The sequence below is a fragment of the Coregonus lavaretus genome (assembly GCF_964263955.1).
Source record: "Coregonus lavaretus genome assembly, contig: HAP1_SCAFFOLD_854, whole genome shotgun sequence".
NCBI classification, from domain to species: Eukaryota; Metazoa; Chordata; class Actinopteri; order Salmoniformes; family Salmonidae; genus Coregonus; species Coregonus lavaretus.
Genome location: NW_028166959.1, coordinates 189,046 through 206,513, shown reverse-complemented (window position 1 = coordinate 206,513; position 17,468 = coordinate 189,046). Strand labels below are relative to the sequence as shown.

Sequence of the window (17,468 nt, the reverse complement as noted above, 5' to 3'; positions counted from 1 at the left end):
TTGTGTGAGAGGAGGGTGACTGCAGTGAGAGACATGTTGAATATGACAGGCCAGGACACGTCCATGTTTGACCCTTACCTGAATGTTGCAGGGAGCTGGTTGCTGACTGCCAATAAGCTGTTATGAATGCTTATAACAAGTCTACATAAGCTATACATTATGCAGAGATAGGACATCCCATTAAAGCATTCTCCATTAGAGGTATACTACATACTGTATTCATAGAAAGTGTTGTAACACTACTAAATGCACTTGTGAAGTGTTATATTGCCTGATAAACATGCATAGCAGTTTTAAAGCCTTATGAGATATTATAGTAATGAACAAGAAGCTGTGATATATTGCAATTTCAGAATGTGTGGGGGACATGTGAAAGTTGCGCCCCTGTGTGTGATAGAGAGTCAGCCCCAAAGACAGTGATAGTGTATCTCATTGAGTTTATTAGATGATGTTATGGTCAGGCAATGAAGGAGAGAGAGTTTGAAAGAAATATTGAGAAAATAGATATTGGTAGTCTATTGGATGATCTTGTGGTATGGGAAGAGGGTAAGGCTCTGGGTAAATGAAGGAATGTCCATGATGGATGTAGCGGCCATCTTGGGCGAGGCGGGGAGGAAGGTCAGTTTGGACACTTCTCCGTAGGACGAACTGCCACACTCTTCCTCATCCCTCTCTCCGTTGCCATGACGACTCTGATTGTCATCTCCAGGGGGGTCGCCCTCCTCCGGCCCAAAACCCACCACCTAGGTCGATGTTAGAGTACACACACACACACAGCTCTTAAACATGGATTACATTGCTCACCCACACACACACACACACACACACTTACATGTACACTGAGTTTTCTGCAGTTGTGTCCGCGGTGCTCCAGATACCAGGATACCAGCTCTGCTCTGGTCATCTGCTTCAGGGCCTCAATCTACTCACACACACACACATAAGCACACAAACACACACACAGTCACACATGAAATACATGAAACGTCTGCAGCAACTACAGAAAATGTCAAATTCTGCACACACCAGAAAAACTGAAAAACGGAATTGTCCGGTGTGTGTGTGTGTGTGTGTGTATCTCACCTCTCTGTGAAGCCTGTTGAAAACATACTGCTGTGTAGCCACCTCGGCCCAGTTCCTGTCCACCTCCTCTCCCAGGTGTGTGTCCTCACACTCCTTTAGCTTGACCAGCGCAGTCACCTGTACACACACACACCTTCAGCTTAACAAGTAAACTCATCTGTGTAAGTCATATATACTCAGACACACACACACACACACACCTGTGTGTTGAAGGCATCCTCAGTCAGAGCACTCAACTTCTCTCCAAAGGAAGACAGAAACTCCTCTATCTTCAACTCTACCAGCTCAGTACTGAAAGAGAGATGGAGAAAAGAGATGGAGAGAGAGAGATGGAGAAAGAGACCGAGAGAGAGAGAGACAGAGAGAGAGAGAGACAGAGAGAGAGAGAGACAGAGAGAGGCAGAGAGAGGCAGAGAAAGAGACAGAGAGAGAGAGAGAGAGAGAGAGAGAGAGAGAGAGAGAGAGAGAGACAGAGAGAGACAGAGAGAGGCAGAGAGAGAGACAGAGAGAGAGACAGAGAGAGCCCACTGTCATTGCTATAAGAGACAAGGCATTTACAGGTCCTAAGAGATAGTACTTCTAGCCTCAGGAAGGCCACATCAAAATCACTGCAGTCATTGGTTCATACAGTAAGTATGAGGATCTCACTTGAACTTGGTGGCCTGTGTTTCCACTGTGACGGAGAAGCCCAGGACTCCAGACGTGTTTCTGCAGGTTGGATAAACATGATACCTGGAGGAGAGAGGAGGAGAGAGAGGGTTAAGTTGACAGAGCCAATTGGAAGCTGGAGAGGGTTGAGACACTGGGAAGGTTGGGACACTGAGGAAGGTTGGGACACTGAGGAAGGTTGGGACACTGAGGAAGGGGGTTAACACTCCTACTCTTTCCATAGGTTCCATGGGCTATTTAGTAACCAGAGAGAGAGAGAAGAGTGAAAGACAGACACTGACCCTAGAGTCTCTTTGGTCCTGAGGAAGTCAAAGCAGGGCTCCTCCATGTGCATCTGGAACGACAACAATATCAACAACACAGAGGTCAGAGGAAGAAGGGATGAGGGGTTAGGGGATGAAAGGATGAATGGTTGTTGGTGTACTCACCACCAACAGCTCCATCAGTGTGTGTTCTCTGAGGTTCTTAGGACCAGACTGGAGAGAGAGAGAGAGAGAATAGAGTGAATGAATGACAGGCGAGTCATGAACAGATGAATTGTACCAGTGTGTGACTGTGTGTACCTGGTAGTAGACTGTGACCTCGGAGTTGGCGTCTCCCTTGTTCAGTGCTTTGACCTTACAGAGGTGCTGTTTCAGAGGCAGCTCTACCACTCTGAACAACACAGGGACCTTTGCTGGCAGCTTGGAGAACTGCAGCTTACTGACAGACAGACAGAGGACAGGGAGAGATTACAATAAAGATAGTTGTGTGTGTGTGTGTGTGTGTGTGTGTGTGTGTGTGTGTGTGTGTGTGTGTGTGCCTGCACGTGCATGCATGTGTGTATAAACTTACTCAGTGACGTACTGCAGGAACTGGATTGACTCCTGTAGAGAAAACAGATCACAACATCAGAAATTATACAAGAGGGTTTGGTGGAAAGGGTGTGTAATGTGTGTGTGTTCATGGTCCAGTCACCTGGCTAGTGAAGTTCCCCTGCACCAGTCCCTCTGCATAGAGCTGGGTCTTGAAGGTTCTGCTGAACTCCATCAGTTCTTCTACAGTCAGACCACCGTCTGTCAGCGCCTGGTACTTCTCTACCATGGACCAGCGACCATGCTCCAGGACCAACAACCGCACGTCCCTGAGAGTGTGTGTTTGGTGTGAGAGAGAGAGAAAGGGAGAGATAGAGAGAGGGAGGGAGGGAGGGAGGGAGGGAGGGAGGGAGGGAGGGAGACGGAGATAGGAGAGAGGGAGAGGGGGAGGGGAGAGAGAGGGAGGGAGAGAGAGAGAGAGAGAGAGAGGAGGGAGGGAGGGAGGGAGAGAGAGAGAGAGAGAGAGAGAGAGAGAGAGAGGAGGGTGGGGGGGTGGGGGGTGGAGAGAGAAGAAAATGATGAGTTGGGACACACACCTACAAACAGACCCCCCCCACCCCCGCTGCACACACACGTGACGTACTTGCCCAGTTTCTCAGGTCGTATGAGGATGTTGAAGTAGGTCTTTTTGAGCTGCTCAGAGAACATACTGAAGACATCTTGACAGGCAGAGAAGTCAGCTAGATGGTCCAGGATCAGATGGAACAGGAGCTACAGAGGAGGAAGATACCAACACCACCATCATCATCATCATCGTGTGAGTGTGGTGCAGTGTGTGTGGTGTGGCGTGCGGTGCAGTGTGTCTGTGTCTAACTCACAGGCAGTTTGTGGTTGAAGCCTTTGACCTTGATAACCAGCCCGTGTTCTCCTACTGACAGCTTGTACTCCAGCTGGGCCACGTCCGCCTCGTAGGCTGGCTCTGCTAGGTTATGACCTAGTATGTTCACTAGCAGGTCAAATAACACCAGGCTAGGGAGGGGAGAGAGAGAGGGAGAGGGAGGGGTGAAAGAGAGAGAGGAAGGTGTGGGTGGAGAGAGGGGTGGGAGGGAGTGAGAGAGGGGGGAAGGGGGGTTGGGGATGAGAGAGAGTGGAGAGAGAGAGATAAGCAGAGAGAAACAGGATTAAAATACTGTGAAAAACTGTTCCTAGCTATGGCTGCATTCTCGAGAGGCTAACGATTTTAGCACAATCTCTACCTGGGAAACAATTGTTGGCTAATGGCTAACTAAACCCTGGACTTACTTCTTGGCTGACTGCTGGATGACCGGAGAGATGAGATGGAAGCGGATGTACGCTGAAGGAGAGAGAGGAGACGTCAGATCAACGGAGAGAGAGTAGAAACGACAGATCAATGGAGGAGAGAGAGAATAAATGAAAGATCAATGTAATAGTATAGCTATTGACCATTTTAATTGTTCACTGTTAAAGCAAAACTCAACCCAAAAACTATCTTCTGGTATTTGTTTCATTAGTCCTTTGTCGATATAGTCCCAAAATGTTTTGCATGTCAGCAATCATGTTTTCAAGATATATAATCAAAATACAGAAATACAGCCGGTATGATGCATTTTGCCTGCTGTATTTCTCTATTTTGAAAGCTATAAACTGCTGACATGGAAAACATTTTGAACTATATCAACAATGGACTAATGAAACAAATACCAAAAAAAAACGTTTTGGGTGTGGAATTTTCCTTTAAGAGAACATGTGGACATTGAGGCAAGATTGTTTAAAAAACTAACTACTTTATAACACACACACACACACACACACACACACACTAGGGCTGGCACAATTACCATATGGATGAAAACCATCACGAAAATAAAATAACCGTGATACATTTTGTTTTTGGGGAACGAACAGCTGACTGAAGAAGGGACGGCCTGGAATTTGTGCGGTTGAGTCCATTCCTGCGGTAACATGTACTCTAAACAACATGATGAAACTTTGTTGCTCCTAGTTGAAACAAGCAATGTGTTGGTTGTAGCAAATGAGTCTTCGGTTGCCTAGGCAGCAGCAGGACACATGAATAGAACGGGCTTGGAACCATAGAATTATGAATTAGAATAATAATTGTATAGGATCTCTATACTTGGAACCTCTAACTCTGGCAATTTGACTGGTAAACTCATGGGTACATTCGCAATGGCTGTATTGTGATGTAATAATGTCCATGGTAATGTAGAATGTTGATTCAAATGATAACTGATGTGGCTCTTATTACATTTATTACATTTACGTCATTTAGCAGACGCTCTTATCCAGAGCGACTTACAGGAGCATTTAGGGTTAAGTGCCTTGCTTAAGGGCACATCGACAGATTTTTCACCTAGTCGGCCCGGGGATTAGAACCAGCGACCTTTCGGTTACTGGCACAACGCTCTTACCCACTAAGCTACCTGCCACCCTACTTGTAATGACATTTATTTTTTGTAATGTCAGTTGAGTTGAATCAAAGATTTTTGATTATATTGACAAGATAGTGGAGTGACCGCTCTAACAATAGAAATACATGTCCTCAAAGATGGAAGGCGTTCAGGTGGGACCATTCTAGCCAATGAGAGGGCAGATACGTGTGTGAACAACAGGCACAACTCTGATATAAAGTTGTTCCTGCTTTTAATTCCTGCTTTGCTCCTGTGGGTACTCTCGCAATGGCTGCCAGTCCACCCATTATGCCATCAGTGACTTGAATGGGGACGCCCATTCTATTTAAAAAAAAAATACTATTCCAACGATTATTACAGAGACTGCGTCATTTGGCTGGCCAATTACCGTCATCCAAAATTCCATGACTGTCACAGCCCTAACACACACACACCTTTGGGTATGTTGAACTTGTTGTCCTTCTTGTACCAGAGACATCCTCGGTCACTGGACGCTACTCTGACTGGCAACTCAGTGTCAGGACAGTCAGACTGCTTCAGGCTGAAATCAGTCGCTGGAAGGAAGACACACAAAATAAACACATTAGGAAGGTTCACAACACACACACACACACACACTCACATACACACACACACTCACCGATGAACTTGTTCTCAACAGGGAGGTGCAGGTCAGAGTTGTGCTCAAAGTCTCCGTTCCAGCGCTCTCTCCACTCCTGCTGGATTTCTGGACAGAGAGTAGACACCTATCAGGACACTCTCTTTCTCTACATGTTGGGACCATGTTGATATGATCTGGTCCTCGAATAATGCAAACACAAACAGTGCCTTCAGAAAGTATAGAAACAGCAGAGGGAGTACCCCCCTATCCACATCGACGGGACAGCAGTGGAGAAGGTGGAACGTTTTAAGTTCCTCTGCGTACATATCACTGACAATCTGAAATGGTCCACCCACTCAGACAGTGTGGTGAAGAAGGCGCAACAGCGTCTCTTCAACCTCAGGAGGCTGAAGAAATTTGGCCTGTCACCTAAAACCCTCACAAACTTTTACAGATTCACAATTGAGAGCATCCTGTCGGGTTGTATCACCGCCTGGTACGGCAACTGCACCGCCCACAACCGCAGGGCTCTCCAGAGCGTGGTGCGGTCTGCACAACGCATCACTGGGGGCAAACTCCCTGCCCTCCAGGACACCTACAGCACCCGATGTCACAGGAAGGCCAAAAAGTTAATCAAGGACAACTACCACCCGAGCCACGACCTGTTCACCCCACTATCATCCAGAAGGCGAGGTCAGTACAGGTGCATCAAAGCTGGGACCGAGAGACTGAAAAACAGCTTATATCTCAAGGCCATCAGACTGTTAAACAGCCATCACTAGCACAGAGAGGATGCTGACTACATACAGACTTCAAAATCACTGGCCACTTTCATAAATGGAACAATAGTCACTTTAATAATGTTTACATATCTTGCATTACTCGTCTCATAGGTATATACTGTATTCTATACTATCGTAATAATGTTTATATATCTTGCATTACCCATCTCATATACAGTTGAAGTTGGAAGTTTACATACACCTTAGCCAAATACATTTAAACTCAGTTTTTCACAATTCCTGACATTTAATCCTAGTAAAAATTCCCTGTTTTAGGTCAGTTAGGATCACCACTTTATTTTAAGAATGTGAAATGTCAGAATAATAGTAGAGAGAATTATTTATTTCAGCTTTTATTTCTTTCATCACATTCCCAGTGGGTCAGAAGTTTACATACACTCAATTAGTATTTGGTAGCATTGCCTTTAAATTGTTTAACTTGGATCAAACGTTTCGGGTAGCCTTCCACAAGCTTCCCACAATAAGTTGGGTGAATTTTGGCCCATTCCTCCTGACAGAGCTGGTGTAACTGAGTCAGGTTTGTAGGCCTCCTTGCTCGCACACGGTTTTTCAGTTCTGCCCACATATTTTCTGTACGATTGAGGTCAGGGCTTTGTGATGGCCACTCCAATACCTTGACTTTGTCATCCTTAAGCCATTTTGCCACAACTTTGGAAGTATGCTTGGGGTCATTGTCCATTTGGAAGACCCATTTGCGACCAAGCTTTAACTTCCTGACTGATGTCTTGAGATGTTGCTTCAATGTTTCCACATAATTTTCCTTCCTCATGATGCCATCTATTTTGTGAAGTGCACCAGTCCCTCCTGCAGCAAAGCAACCCCACAGCATAATGCTGCCACCCCCGTGCTTCTTCGGCTTGCAAGCAACCCCCTTTTTCCTCCAAACATAACGATGGTCATTATGGCCAAACCGTTCTATTTTTGTTTCATCAGACCAGAGGACATTTCTCCAAAAAGTACGGTTGCAGTTGCAAACCGTAGTCTGGCTTTTTTATGGTGGTTTTGGAGCGGTGGCTTCTTCCTTGCTGAGCGGCCTTTCAGGTTATGTCGATATAGGACTAGTTTTACTGTGGATATAGATACTTTTGTACCTGTTTCCTCCAGCATCTTCACAAGGTCCTTTGCTGTTGTTCTGGGATTGATTTGCACTTTTCGCACCAAAGTACGTTCATCTCTAGGAGACAGAACGCGTCTCCTTCCTGAGCGGTATGACGGCTGCGTGGTCCCATGGTGTTTATACTTGTGTACTATTGTTTGTACAGATGAACGTGGTACATCCTTGCTCCCAAGGATGAACCAGTTTTCTGAGGTCTTGGCTGATTTCTTTTGATTTTCCCATGATGTCAAGCAAAGAGGCACTGAGTTTGAAGGTAGGCCTTGAAATACATCCACAGGTACACCTCCAATTGACTCAAATGATGTCAATTAGCCTATCAGAAGCTTCTAAAGCCATGACATCATTTTCTGGAATTTTCCAAGCTGTTTAAAGGCACAGTCAACTTAGTGTATGTAAACTTCTGACCCACTGGAATTATTGTGATATAGTGAATTATAAGTGAAATAATCTGTCTGTAAACAATTGTTGGAAAAATTACTTGTGTCATGCACAAAGTAGATGTTCTAACCGACTTGCCAAAACTATAGTTTTTTAACAAGACATTTTTGGAGTGGTTGAAACACAAGTTTTAATGACTCCAACCTAAGTGTATGTAAACTTCCAACTTCAACTGTATCTGTAAGGTCCCTCAGTCGAGCAGTACATTTCAAGCACAGATTCAACCACAAAGCCCAGGAAGGTTTTCCAATGCCTCGCAAAGAAGGGCACCATTGGTTAAAAATATAAATAAACAGAGTTTAATGGCTGTGATAGGAGAAAACTGAGGATGGATCAACAACATTGTAGTTACTCCACAATACTAACCTAAATGACAGAGTGAAAAGAAGGAAGCCTGTACAGAATACAGAATACAGAATATTCTAAAACATGCATCCTGTTTCCAGTAAGGCATTAAAGTAAAACTGCAATGTGGCAATGAAATAAACGTTATGTCCTGAATACAAAGTGTTATGTTTGGGCCGAATCGAACACATCACTGAGTACCACTCTTCATATTTTCAAGCATGGTGGTGGCTGCAACATGTTATTGGTATGCTTGTCATCGGCATGACTAGGATAAAAAGTAACGGAATAGAGCTAAGCACAGGCAAATTCACCTTTCAGCAGGACAATAACCTAAAACACAAGGCCAAATATACACTGGAGTTGCTTACCAAGACGACATTGAATGTTCCTGAGTGGCCTAGTTACAGTTTTGACTTAAATCGGCTTGAAAATCTGTGGCAAGACTTGAAAATGGCTGTCTAGCAATGATCAACAAACAACTTGACAGAGCTTGAAGAATTTAAAAAAGAATAATGTGCAAATATTGTACAATCCATGTGTACAAAGCTCTTAGAGACTTACCCAGAAAGACTCACAGCTGTAATCGCTGCTAGAGTTGATTCTAACATGTATTGACTCAGGGGTGTGAATACTTCTGTAAATTAGATATTTCTGTACTTCATTTTCAATACATTTCTAAAATTTCTAAAAACATGTTTTCAGTTTGTCATTATGGGGTATTGTGTGTAGATGGGTGAGATGTTTTATGTATTTAATCCATTTTGAATTCAGGCTGTAACACAACAAAATGTGGAATAAGTCAAGGGGTATGAATACTTTCTGAAGCCACTGTAGTAGGCCCGTGTAAGTGTGTGTGTGTGTGTGTGTGTGTGTGTGTGTGTGTGTGTGTGTGTGTGTGTGTGTGTGTGTGTCTCACCCTCTACGCTGTAGTGTGTCCCAAACCATTTCTCCCTGAGGGGACAGTGGCCTTCATGGTCTGGAGAGAGCAGCAACAGGTTGGATCTGTCTGGAGTCAGCAAGGACAGGGCCGCACTGATCACCTACACACACACACACACACACACTATAAATACTTTATTTGAATCAACAAATCACATTACATTCAAGAAGGATTCAAACATTTCAAAGGTTTTTTTATGCATGGACACTTAAGGACACAGAAAGCACCTTCTCTAAACAGCACACACACACACACCAGGTTAGCTTAGTAAGCAGGGTTAAGGGCCGCAACGATCACCTAAACACACACACACCGTACCTCAGGTGAATACTGGAACATGAGCTGGTCTCCGGTGAGGAAGTCTTCTTTAGGAAACAGCTGCATGTTCTCACAGATATCCTCCACGTACTCTATAGGGTCAGTCTGAAACACACAGGAGTGCATCGGTTGGTTGGGTGCATTCATTCCTGTACTTGTAGATAGGAGGAGAATGCATTAAAAACAGAGGACCTATAGAACCTAGTATTTACCTGTTCCTGGTAGTGAAACTCATTGGCTTCAATCTTTTGAATCTCCTCGTAGATCCTACAAACATAGAGCGAGAGAGAGTGATAGGCATAGAGGCAGAGAGAGGGAGGGAGAGCGAGAGAGAGAGAGAGAGAGATACTCATATACTGTATAAATAGACAACATATTCTGCATTTCACATGCCTATAGTGAAGCCCTAAACACACAGACCCGTGTAGCTCAGTTGGTAGAGCATGGCGCTTGCAACGCCAGGGTTGTGGGTTTGATTCCCACGGGGGGCCAGTATGAAAAATAAATAAAAAAGATGTAAGTCGCTCTGGATGAGAGCGTCTGCTAAATGACTAAAATGTAAAATGTACCTTTGTTGGGGGCCCAGGCTCTGCAGCATCTTAAGGTACTGGAAGACCAGGTGAGCCACCTGTAGAGAAACACAGATTGTGTGTGTGTGTGTACGTTTTACTATACGTGAGCCAATAATAGTAAGCCAACTAAAATTCTGAGAAGTGAGGACATTTTGCCAGTACTCACTTGTAAAAATACTACTTTAGGCTTAGGTTTATAATTAGGGTTAGGGTTATAATTAGGGTAAGGGTTAGGTTTAGGAAAAATAGGATTTTGAATGGGAATCAATTGTTGGTCCCCAAAAAGATATACTCACAAGTATAGTAAGACATAGCTGTGTGTGTGTTTGCATGTACCAACCTGGTAGAAGTTTTGGAATCCTTCGTCAGTGAGTGTGATGGAGATGGAGAAGATGGAGTAGGTAGAGTTCTGGTCAAAGCCTGTTTCACTGTTCCCTCCAAACAGAGCCATGGCCCAGCACCTACACACACGCACACGCACACACAGCTCAGCACCTAAGTACAGTTACCACATTAAACATAGCTGTAAAGCGGTGCATTATGGGTTATGTAGTCCTGTCTGCTGTAGTTCTGACTCACTTCCTCCTGAGAATTGATAGGATGCTGCCTGTGCCCTCATGACCAATCAGCCAAGAGATGTAGTGGAGAGGCTTCACCCTGAGAGAGACAGAGACAGAGAGAGAGCGGGATGTGGTGGGGCAGCGAGAGAGAGAGACGGAGAGAGGCAGAGACAGAGAGGCTGAGAGAGAGGTGCATCATCAACTGTAGTATCTCTCAACTGTAGTTCCTGTGGATGTAGCAGCTGAGGGTCAACCACCTGTAGCAGTGTATATGTGGTACCTAGAGTATTTAGAACCTAGTTATCTGTAGTAGCTGTATTATCTGTAGTAGCTGTATTATGTGTAGTAGCTATATTATCTGTAATAGCTGTATTATCTGTAGTAGCTGTATTATCTGTAGTAGCTGTATTATCTGTAGTAGTGTATTATCAGTAGCTGTATTATCTGTAGTAGCTGTATTACATAGCTGTATTACATAGCTGTATTATCTGTAGTAGCTGTATTATCTGTAGTAGCTGTATTATATGTAGTAGCTGTATTATCTGTAGTAGCTGTATTATCTGTAGTAGCTGTATTATCAGTAGCTGTATTATCTGCAGTAGCTGTATTATCTGTAGTAGCTGTATTACATAGCTGTATTATATGTAGTAGCTGTATTATATGTAGTAGCTATATTATCTGTAATAGCTGTATTATCTGTAGTAGCTATATTACATAGCTGTATTATCTGTAGTAGCTGTATTATATAGCTGTATTATCTGTAGTAGATGTATTATCTGTAGTAGCTATATTATCTGTATTATCTGTAGTAGATGTATTATCTGTAGTAGCTGTATTATCTGTAGTAGCTGTATTATCTGTAGTAGCTGTATTATCTGTAGTAGCTGTATTATCTGTAGTAGCTGTATTATATTTAGTAGCTGTACTATCTGTAGTAGCTGTTATCTGTAGCTGTGTTTCTTACCTGTAGTGTTTCTCCTGAGGAGGCAGGGACCAGGTGATGGTCAGAGCATGGACCTTCCTCACAGGAACCACTGAAACACACACACACACAGCATTGAGATGAATTGAACTGAAGCTGTACGGTGCTAATGGAGATCAGGAGATAATTCTGTACAAGTCAGCTCAATGGAGCAGGTGTTCCTACCTCTGTAGAGCTTGTTGAAGGCTGGAGTATCAAAGGGATCCAGCAATTCAGAGAAGTCCGGCTTGGGCTGAGCACTGAGGAACAGGGTTCAGTAAGTGTTTGCTAAATGGCCATATTATAATATGAATGGTTGAATGGTGAGGGATTTATGTACAGCTGAGACTCACTTGTTGGGCACTCCACTGAAGATCTCCCTCACCCACTCCTCCAGAGTGTCCAGCTTCTCTACACACACACACAAACCGACAGAGGACAACAGAGTTACATGTGTGACTGCACGGCCGGGTCGTGTGTGTGTGTGTGTGTGTGTGTGTGTGTGTGTGTGTGTGTGTGTGTGTGTGTGTGTGTGTGTGTGTGTGTGTGTGTGTGTGTGTGTGTGTGTGTGCGTCACCTTTAGACTGCACAGCCAGGGTCATGTAGTGGGCAGAGTAATGTCTCTTCCAGAAGGAGCGGAGCCTCTTGTAAACGTTGATCTTCTTTTTCCTGGGCTCTGTCTTCAGAGTCTGGGCGTTACCTGGGGAAACCATGACAACAGCTCAGTCACATACCACCATAACACAACATCTGTCTCGTTTACACATGGCAACACAGTAGTCAGAGTAGTTAGTCTGTGTGTATGTGTGTGTGTGTGTGTGTGTGTGTGTGTGTGTGTGTATTTGTGTGGTGTGTGTGTGCCTCTCCTCACAGTGCTATTGTCTCCAGAAGGCCAGGGCTGAAAGGGGTTTGTCAGGAGTCTAAACTGGTCCTGCCAGTACAGTAATACTTACAATATATTTCAACACAACACAGAAGATGCAACCCAAAAGCTCTCTATCTCTCTCTCTCTGGGTAGTGAACTAGTCCAACAGGTAGTGAACTAGTCCAACAGGTAGTGAACTAGTCCAACAGGTAGTGAACTAGTCCAACAGGTAGTGAACTAGTCCAACAGGTAGTGAACTAGTCCAACAGGTAGTGAACTAGTCCAACAGGTAGTGAACTAGTCCAACAGGTGCAGTAACACAACAACACAGAGGATGCAGCCTGAATGTTACGACTCTACAACCCCCCTTCTCTGTTCCTCCCTACCCCTTCTGCCTCTTTCTAATCATTCTCTCTCCTCCTCTCCTCAATTCTCTCCCTTTCCCCTCAATATTCCATTGTCTCATTCTCTCTTCTCCAGCTCTACACACCCTGTCTCTTACTGCCGATATCTCAACCACAGTAAACGACTTGTAGTCCTACAGAGCGTTGTATAAATTGATCACATCTCTAAACTACAACACAGGGACGGCTCTCCAGACTAACCAGGAGCCTCTAATTAACAGAAGGTAAACATAGACAAACATATGAAATTGTGTGTATGTGTCTGTCCTCACCCCAGCAGAACTTCCCCATGGGGTGACCTGGTTTCGCTAGACTCCCAAACAACATCTCTTTCCTGTGAGAGTCAGACGGCTTGGCCAGTTGGTACTCTGAGAAAGTGAGAAGGGGGAGCAGGATACTACATAACCAGTGCATAAGGTCTGAATAAGGTCAACAACAACAGCAACAATTTCCCAGAATGCTTCTCACCGGAGTCGACAGCTTCCACCTCCCTGTCGATGGCGTCTCGGATCATCAGAGGACAGATGAAGAACTGGGCCCATCTGGAGAGAGCCAATCACAGACAGGTACAGAGACAGAGGGACCAATCAGAGACATGGATAGAATCAGATAGACCAATCCGAATCAAGAGACAAGACACAGAGACTATAATGATGGTGTGTTGCTGACCTGTCCAGAGCCTCTCTGAATTTCTTTCTCTGGACGTCGAACTGGAAGACGGTTCTCTCACAGTCCGTGGAGGCGTTGTCGCTGCCCCCATGTTTCTTCAGGAAGGCATCGAAACCATTCTCTGATGGGTACTTCTCACTGCCCATGAACACCACTAGGGGAGGAGGAGAGGAGAGAGGGAGGAGAGGAAAGTATTTTGATATCTCCTCGTGTCACAAACACAGCATTGCATCAGATTTATCACAACAAAACAAACAATCTCATCCTTAAAGGTCAGGGGTCATCATACTCACTGTGTTCCAGGAAGTGGGCAAGGCCTGGGAGGTCATTGGGGTCACTGAAGCTGCCAACACCCACACACAGCGCTGCTGCAGACTGACACACACACACACACACACACACACACACACACATAAACAAACACACACATAAACAAACAATCAAACAATAATCAATATCCTTATTACTATTGCTGCTAATGCGCTATTATTTCCTGTTCAGGTCACTCTGGGCCCTAATCTCCAGCTCTCCCTCTCACCTGTTTCTCTGAGTGTCCCTTCTTCCTCTTCCCTCCATCCTCGTCATCCTCAAAGTCACTGTCCTTGTCATCCTCCTCTTCATCAGACTCTTCCTCTGTTCCCTCTCCTGAGTCTTCTTCCTCCTCTTCCTCCTCCCCCAGTTCCTCCTCCTCCTCTTCCTCTGATTCGTCATCTCCAGAGGAGGCGGGACCAGTGAAATCTGAAATGAGCAGAACTCGAAGCCCATTGGTCAGCTCGATGTACCTGTGGGAGGGGTTAGACAGAGGTAAACACTATTCTCTTATTCTAAGATGCTGACACAACCACACACACACAGTTTGGCCCTCCAGCTGTTTACTGTTTACTGTGTGCTTCAGTTGGTTTTACATGACAGCAGGATGTCCTGTTTACACCGCTCCTTGGCCTACATGTGACCTGTTACGCCCCGAGACACCCCGCAGAGTCTCACAGACAGACAGAAATTCAGATGGAAAGAGAGCCAGAAAGACAAACACAGTCTCACACACACACACAGTCTCTCTCACACACACACGTTGGTGTGTAAGGTAAACTTTGATGTTACCTGTACTGTTTGGGGTCACTAGGGGACTTGATGATCTCTGGGTCTCCAGTGTTCTCCTCTCCTCCTCCATCCCCTGCTTCCTGTACTTGGACCCTTGGCTCTTGCTCAGCCTCTCTTTCTCCTCCTCTTTCCTCCCCTCGGCCCGGTCCGGTATTAGAGCCACTGGCCGAGGCACTTCTGGACTTGTTGGTCTGTGGCATTCTGAACAGCGATGACACTCTGGTACTGTGGGGCGACAACAGCGAGCCACGGTGAATGGGACACTGGGAAACCAATAGGCCTACTCTATAGACAGGTTATTCAACTCCAGGTCTAGAGGGACTCTTCTCTGCTTGGAAGTTAATTGACTGATTCATGTGACTGATTGGGCAGCGTCCACTCACCTTGTGTGCCAGGTCTGACTCAGTCCCTGATTAGCAGGGAAGGATGACAACCAAAGGGCTTTGGGCCCTGCAGGTCTGGAGCTGAATAGCCCTGCTCTACTGGCCAACACTGTGACACAGCGCGTCACTCTAAGGACAGCAATGGTGATGGGCTGGATTTCAATTAATTTAAAAGGATTGCTTAAGCCAGGCTACCCTGCGAATATTTTATTTTAATGACATGTCTGTCAAGAAGTGCAATAAATGACAGTGATTGAAAGTAAGACTCTGTGAAGCAAACATCTATTTATTAGTTTGATCAGCTGTCAAAATCTTATGATCATGCCAGTCAACAGATGCAATGACAGTTCACGCCCAAGCAGAGGGAGATAGAGAGGGAGGGATGAGAGAGGGAGGGATGAGGCGACAATACATCTATTCACCCAACGCCTGCCTGGTTTGTTCGCCCGTATTCAGCTGTGTGTCAGCAAAAAAAAAAAAAAAAACTGTCCCCCAGTGCCTTACACTACACCTTCCCCGGCTCGACTCACTGCGGGCTTTATATAGGCTCAGTCAGCACTGCAAGTCAGACAACTTATACCGCTAGTAGCAAACTATAGCAAGCGAGACATCGGTTACAAAATGGCAATAAAATGTAAAGATACAGTAACACACAGCTGGCAGGCTACAGGCTACTTCACCATGATCGACCGACAACAGTCTATCAAAAAGCCTTAGACTTTTCTAGGCTAGCGACTCACAAAATACGTGTCAAACCCCGCCCAACTTTTCTACTGCAGGAACGTATACTTCAAATTGGCTCTATGTCCTAGAAATGACACGTATGCTTGGTCAAATTTGACAGCTAAAGAAATAGCGTTGGCCCCGGCGATGTTTCCATACCTTGCTTCTTGTAATCAGGAGGGCACCTAATGTTTCCCGTTAGGGTGATCCTTTTGCAATAAGGAGCGCCTTGATTCGTCAAAAACTAAGAGCGTTTCAACATTACAATATTTGATTGCTCCGAAAAAAGGCAGACACACCCAGGGGCGTGATTACGGGAACTTTGAACCATCGTGATTGGGTAGAAATACGCGACACGTGGGAACTTCTCTACTTCTTCACATTGTGGTTACATTGTAGCAGCAACACGCGACTGTTTGTTACATTGTAACTAACAAGTACTGTAGCACTACCAGCAACAACCAAATGGACAATGTCGCCAAGTTGTCTGGAAGGACCGACACTTACCACAGTCCTGCGCTACAGCAATCCATAATGAGTTTATATTTTTCAACACTCATTCATTGCACCGTAATAAAAACAACATCGAGGTAGTTACAGTCGCTTGTTGGCTTGTCCATGGATAGGCTTGAGATAGGCTACTGTACATTGTGATGCAGATACAGTAGAATACAAGTGATACGTTCTATTGAATTGCTTCCTAAATTCCAAACCTTCCAGAGGTAGTGTTTAGCCGCTAGGGGGTAGGCGACAACAGGGCAGATATTGATAGAGCTTGTCTGTTGATGGTCTGTAGGCCTACAGTTGAATGAGTGACTGCTTAAGACATGACCTTGCTTTTGGGCCGTTTTCAGAGACACAGATTACACTCTCATTCTCCTGAACAGACTGAAGACTAATGATAATGTGCTGAATATCCTGATAATGACTAATGAAACCACAGACTTCAGTCTGTTTAATGCAGGACCAGGCCAGGGAGGATTCAACAATACTTTAAAAAATACAGCCTACTCTATTCTACTCTATGTAATTCTATGCTATTTATTTATATTATATTTGTCTCTCTGCCTGCGTGTGCTTGTGTGTGCGTGCGTACGTGTGTACATGTGTGTGTACTTAGTCTGACTTTAGATTCTAAAGGGCCAAGGTTCCCATGGCAACTGATTAAAACCCTAATTAAAGCAGGAGGTTTAATTAATTAGCTGGTGTGTGTGTGTGTGTGTGTGTTTGTGTGTGTGTGTGTGTGTGTGTGTGTGTGTTCCAGAACCAAATGCAAGAGACTAGAGGTGAGTACAAGCCAGAGCAGGGTGTGTTGTCTCTGGCTGGGTACAGTCCACAGAAGAGGAGAGTATGGTAAGAAAGAAAGAAGAGGTATTTGTCAGGGTTAACAGTGCAGAGGAAAGGACAAAAAAAGAGGAAGAGAAGAGAGGGACGTAATGCACTCCATTTCAGTGCTGGACAGCTCTTAACATAGATAGCAGCTGAGTATAAATAGACTACCTATTTTAGATGCTCCTCCAACAGTCTAAAAAGTACACTCACACACACAGTGCACAGCTCTACCCCCAGAGAATAGACGGAGGTATCTGATTAGCATCTCTGTTGGCTTCCCTTTATGATTTATGATTTTTATTAGGATCCCCATTAGGCGACGCCAATGGCGACAGCT

At 44.9% G+C, this 17,468-nt stretch overlaps 1 protein-coding gene across 2 annotated transcripts; it reads right to left on the bottom strand.

The window, feature by feature from the left end:
• Window positions 1–420: 420 nt before the first annotated feature.
• On the bottom strand, window positions 421–16,011 carry LOC311114074 (nardilysin-like). 2 transcript variants are annotated; one of them, XM_084189351.1, is made up of 32 exons: window positions 15,959–16,011; window positions 14,694–14,918; window positions 14,131–14,374; window positions 13,886–13,967; window positions 13,593–13,746; window positions 13,392–13,465; window positions 13,196–13,291; window positions 12,232–12,354; window positions 12,008–12,065; window positions 11,841–11,914; window positions 11,658–11,727; window positions 10,713–10,790; window positions 10,474–10,594; window positions 10,131–10,189; window positions 9,774–9,828; window positions 9,562–9,666; window positions 9,220–9,343; window positions 5,637–5,723; window positions 5,431–5,550; window positions 3,849–3,900; window positions 3,425–3,575; window positions 3,190–3,317; window positions 2,710–2,875; window positions 2,587–2,618; window positions 2,316–2,454; window positions 2,181–2,228; window positions 2,034–2,086; window positions 1,732–1,815; window positions 1,284–1,374; window positions 1,084–1,200; window positions 833–922; window positions 421–743 (listed from the first exon to the last, which is right to left on the bottom strand). In XM_084189351.1, exons 2-32 carry the CDS (start codon window positions 14,891–14,893, stop codon window positions 516–518), a joined length of 3,303 nt encoding a protein of 1,100 aa, XP_084045477.1. In that variant the 5' UTR covers window positions 14,894–14,918; window positions 15,959–16,011; the 3' UTR covers window positions 421–515. The 2 variants fall into 2 exon arrangements, with proteins under 2 accessions (XP_084045477.1, XP_084045476.1); XM_084189350.1 differs by having other exon boundaries at window positions 15,077–15,970.
• Between the last annotated feature and the right edge of the window lie 1,457 nt (window positions 16,012–17,468).

Coding starts and splice junctions, on each gene's coding strand:
- LOC311114074 (XM_084189351.1), bottom strand. CDS start 14,893: ATGCCACAGACCAACAAGTCCAGAAGTGCCTCGGCCAGTGGCTCTAAT. Junction 9,344..9,561: donor TGTTCCAGTATTCACCTGAG/GTACGGTGTGTG, acceptor GTGTGTGTGTAG/GTGATCAGTGCGGCCCTGTC. Junction 1,375..1,731: donor ACACAGGCCACCAAGTTCAA/GTGAGATCCTCA, acceptor TCTCTCTTTCAG/TACTGAGCTGGTAGAGTTGA.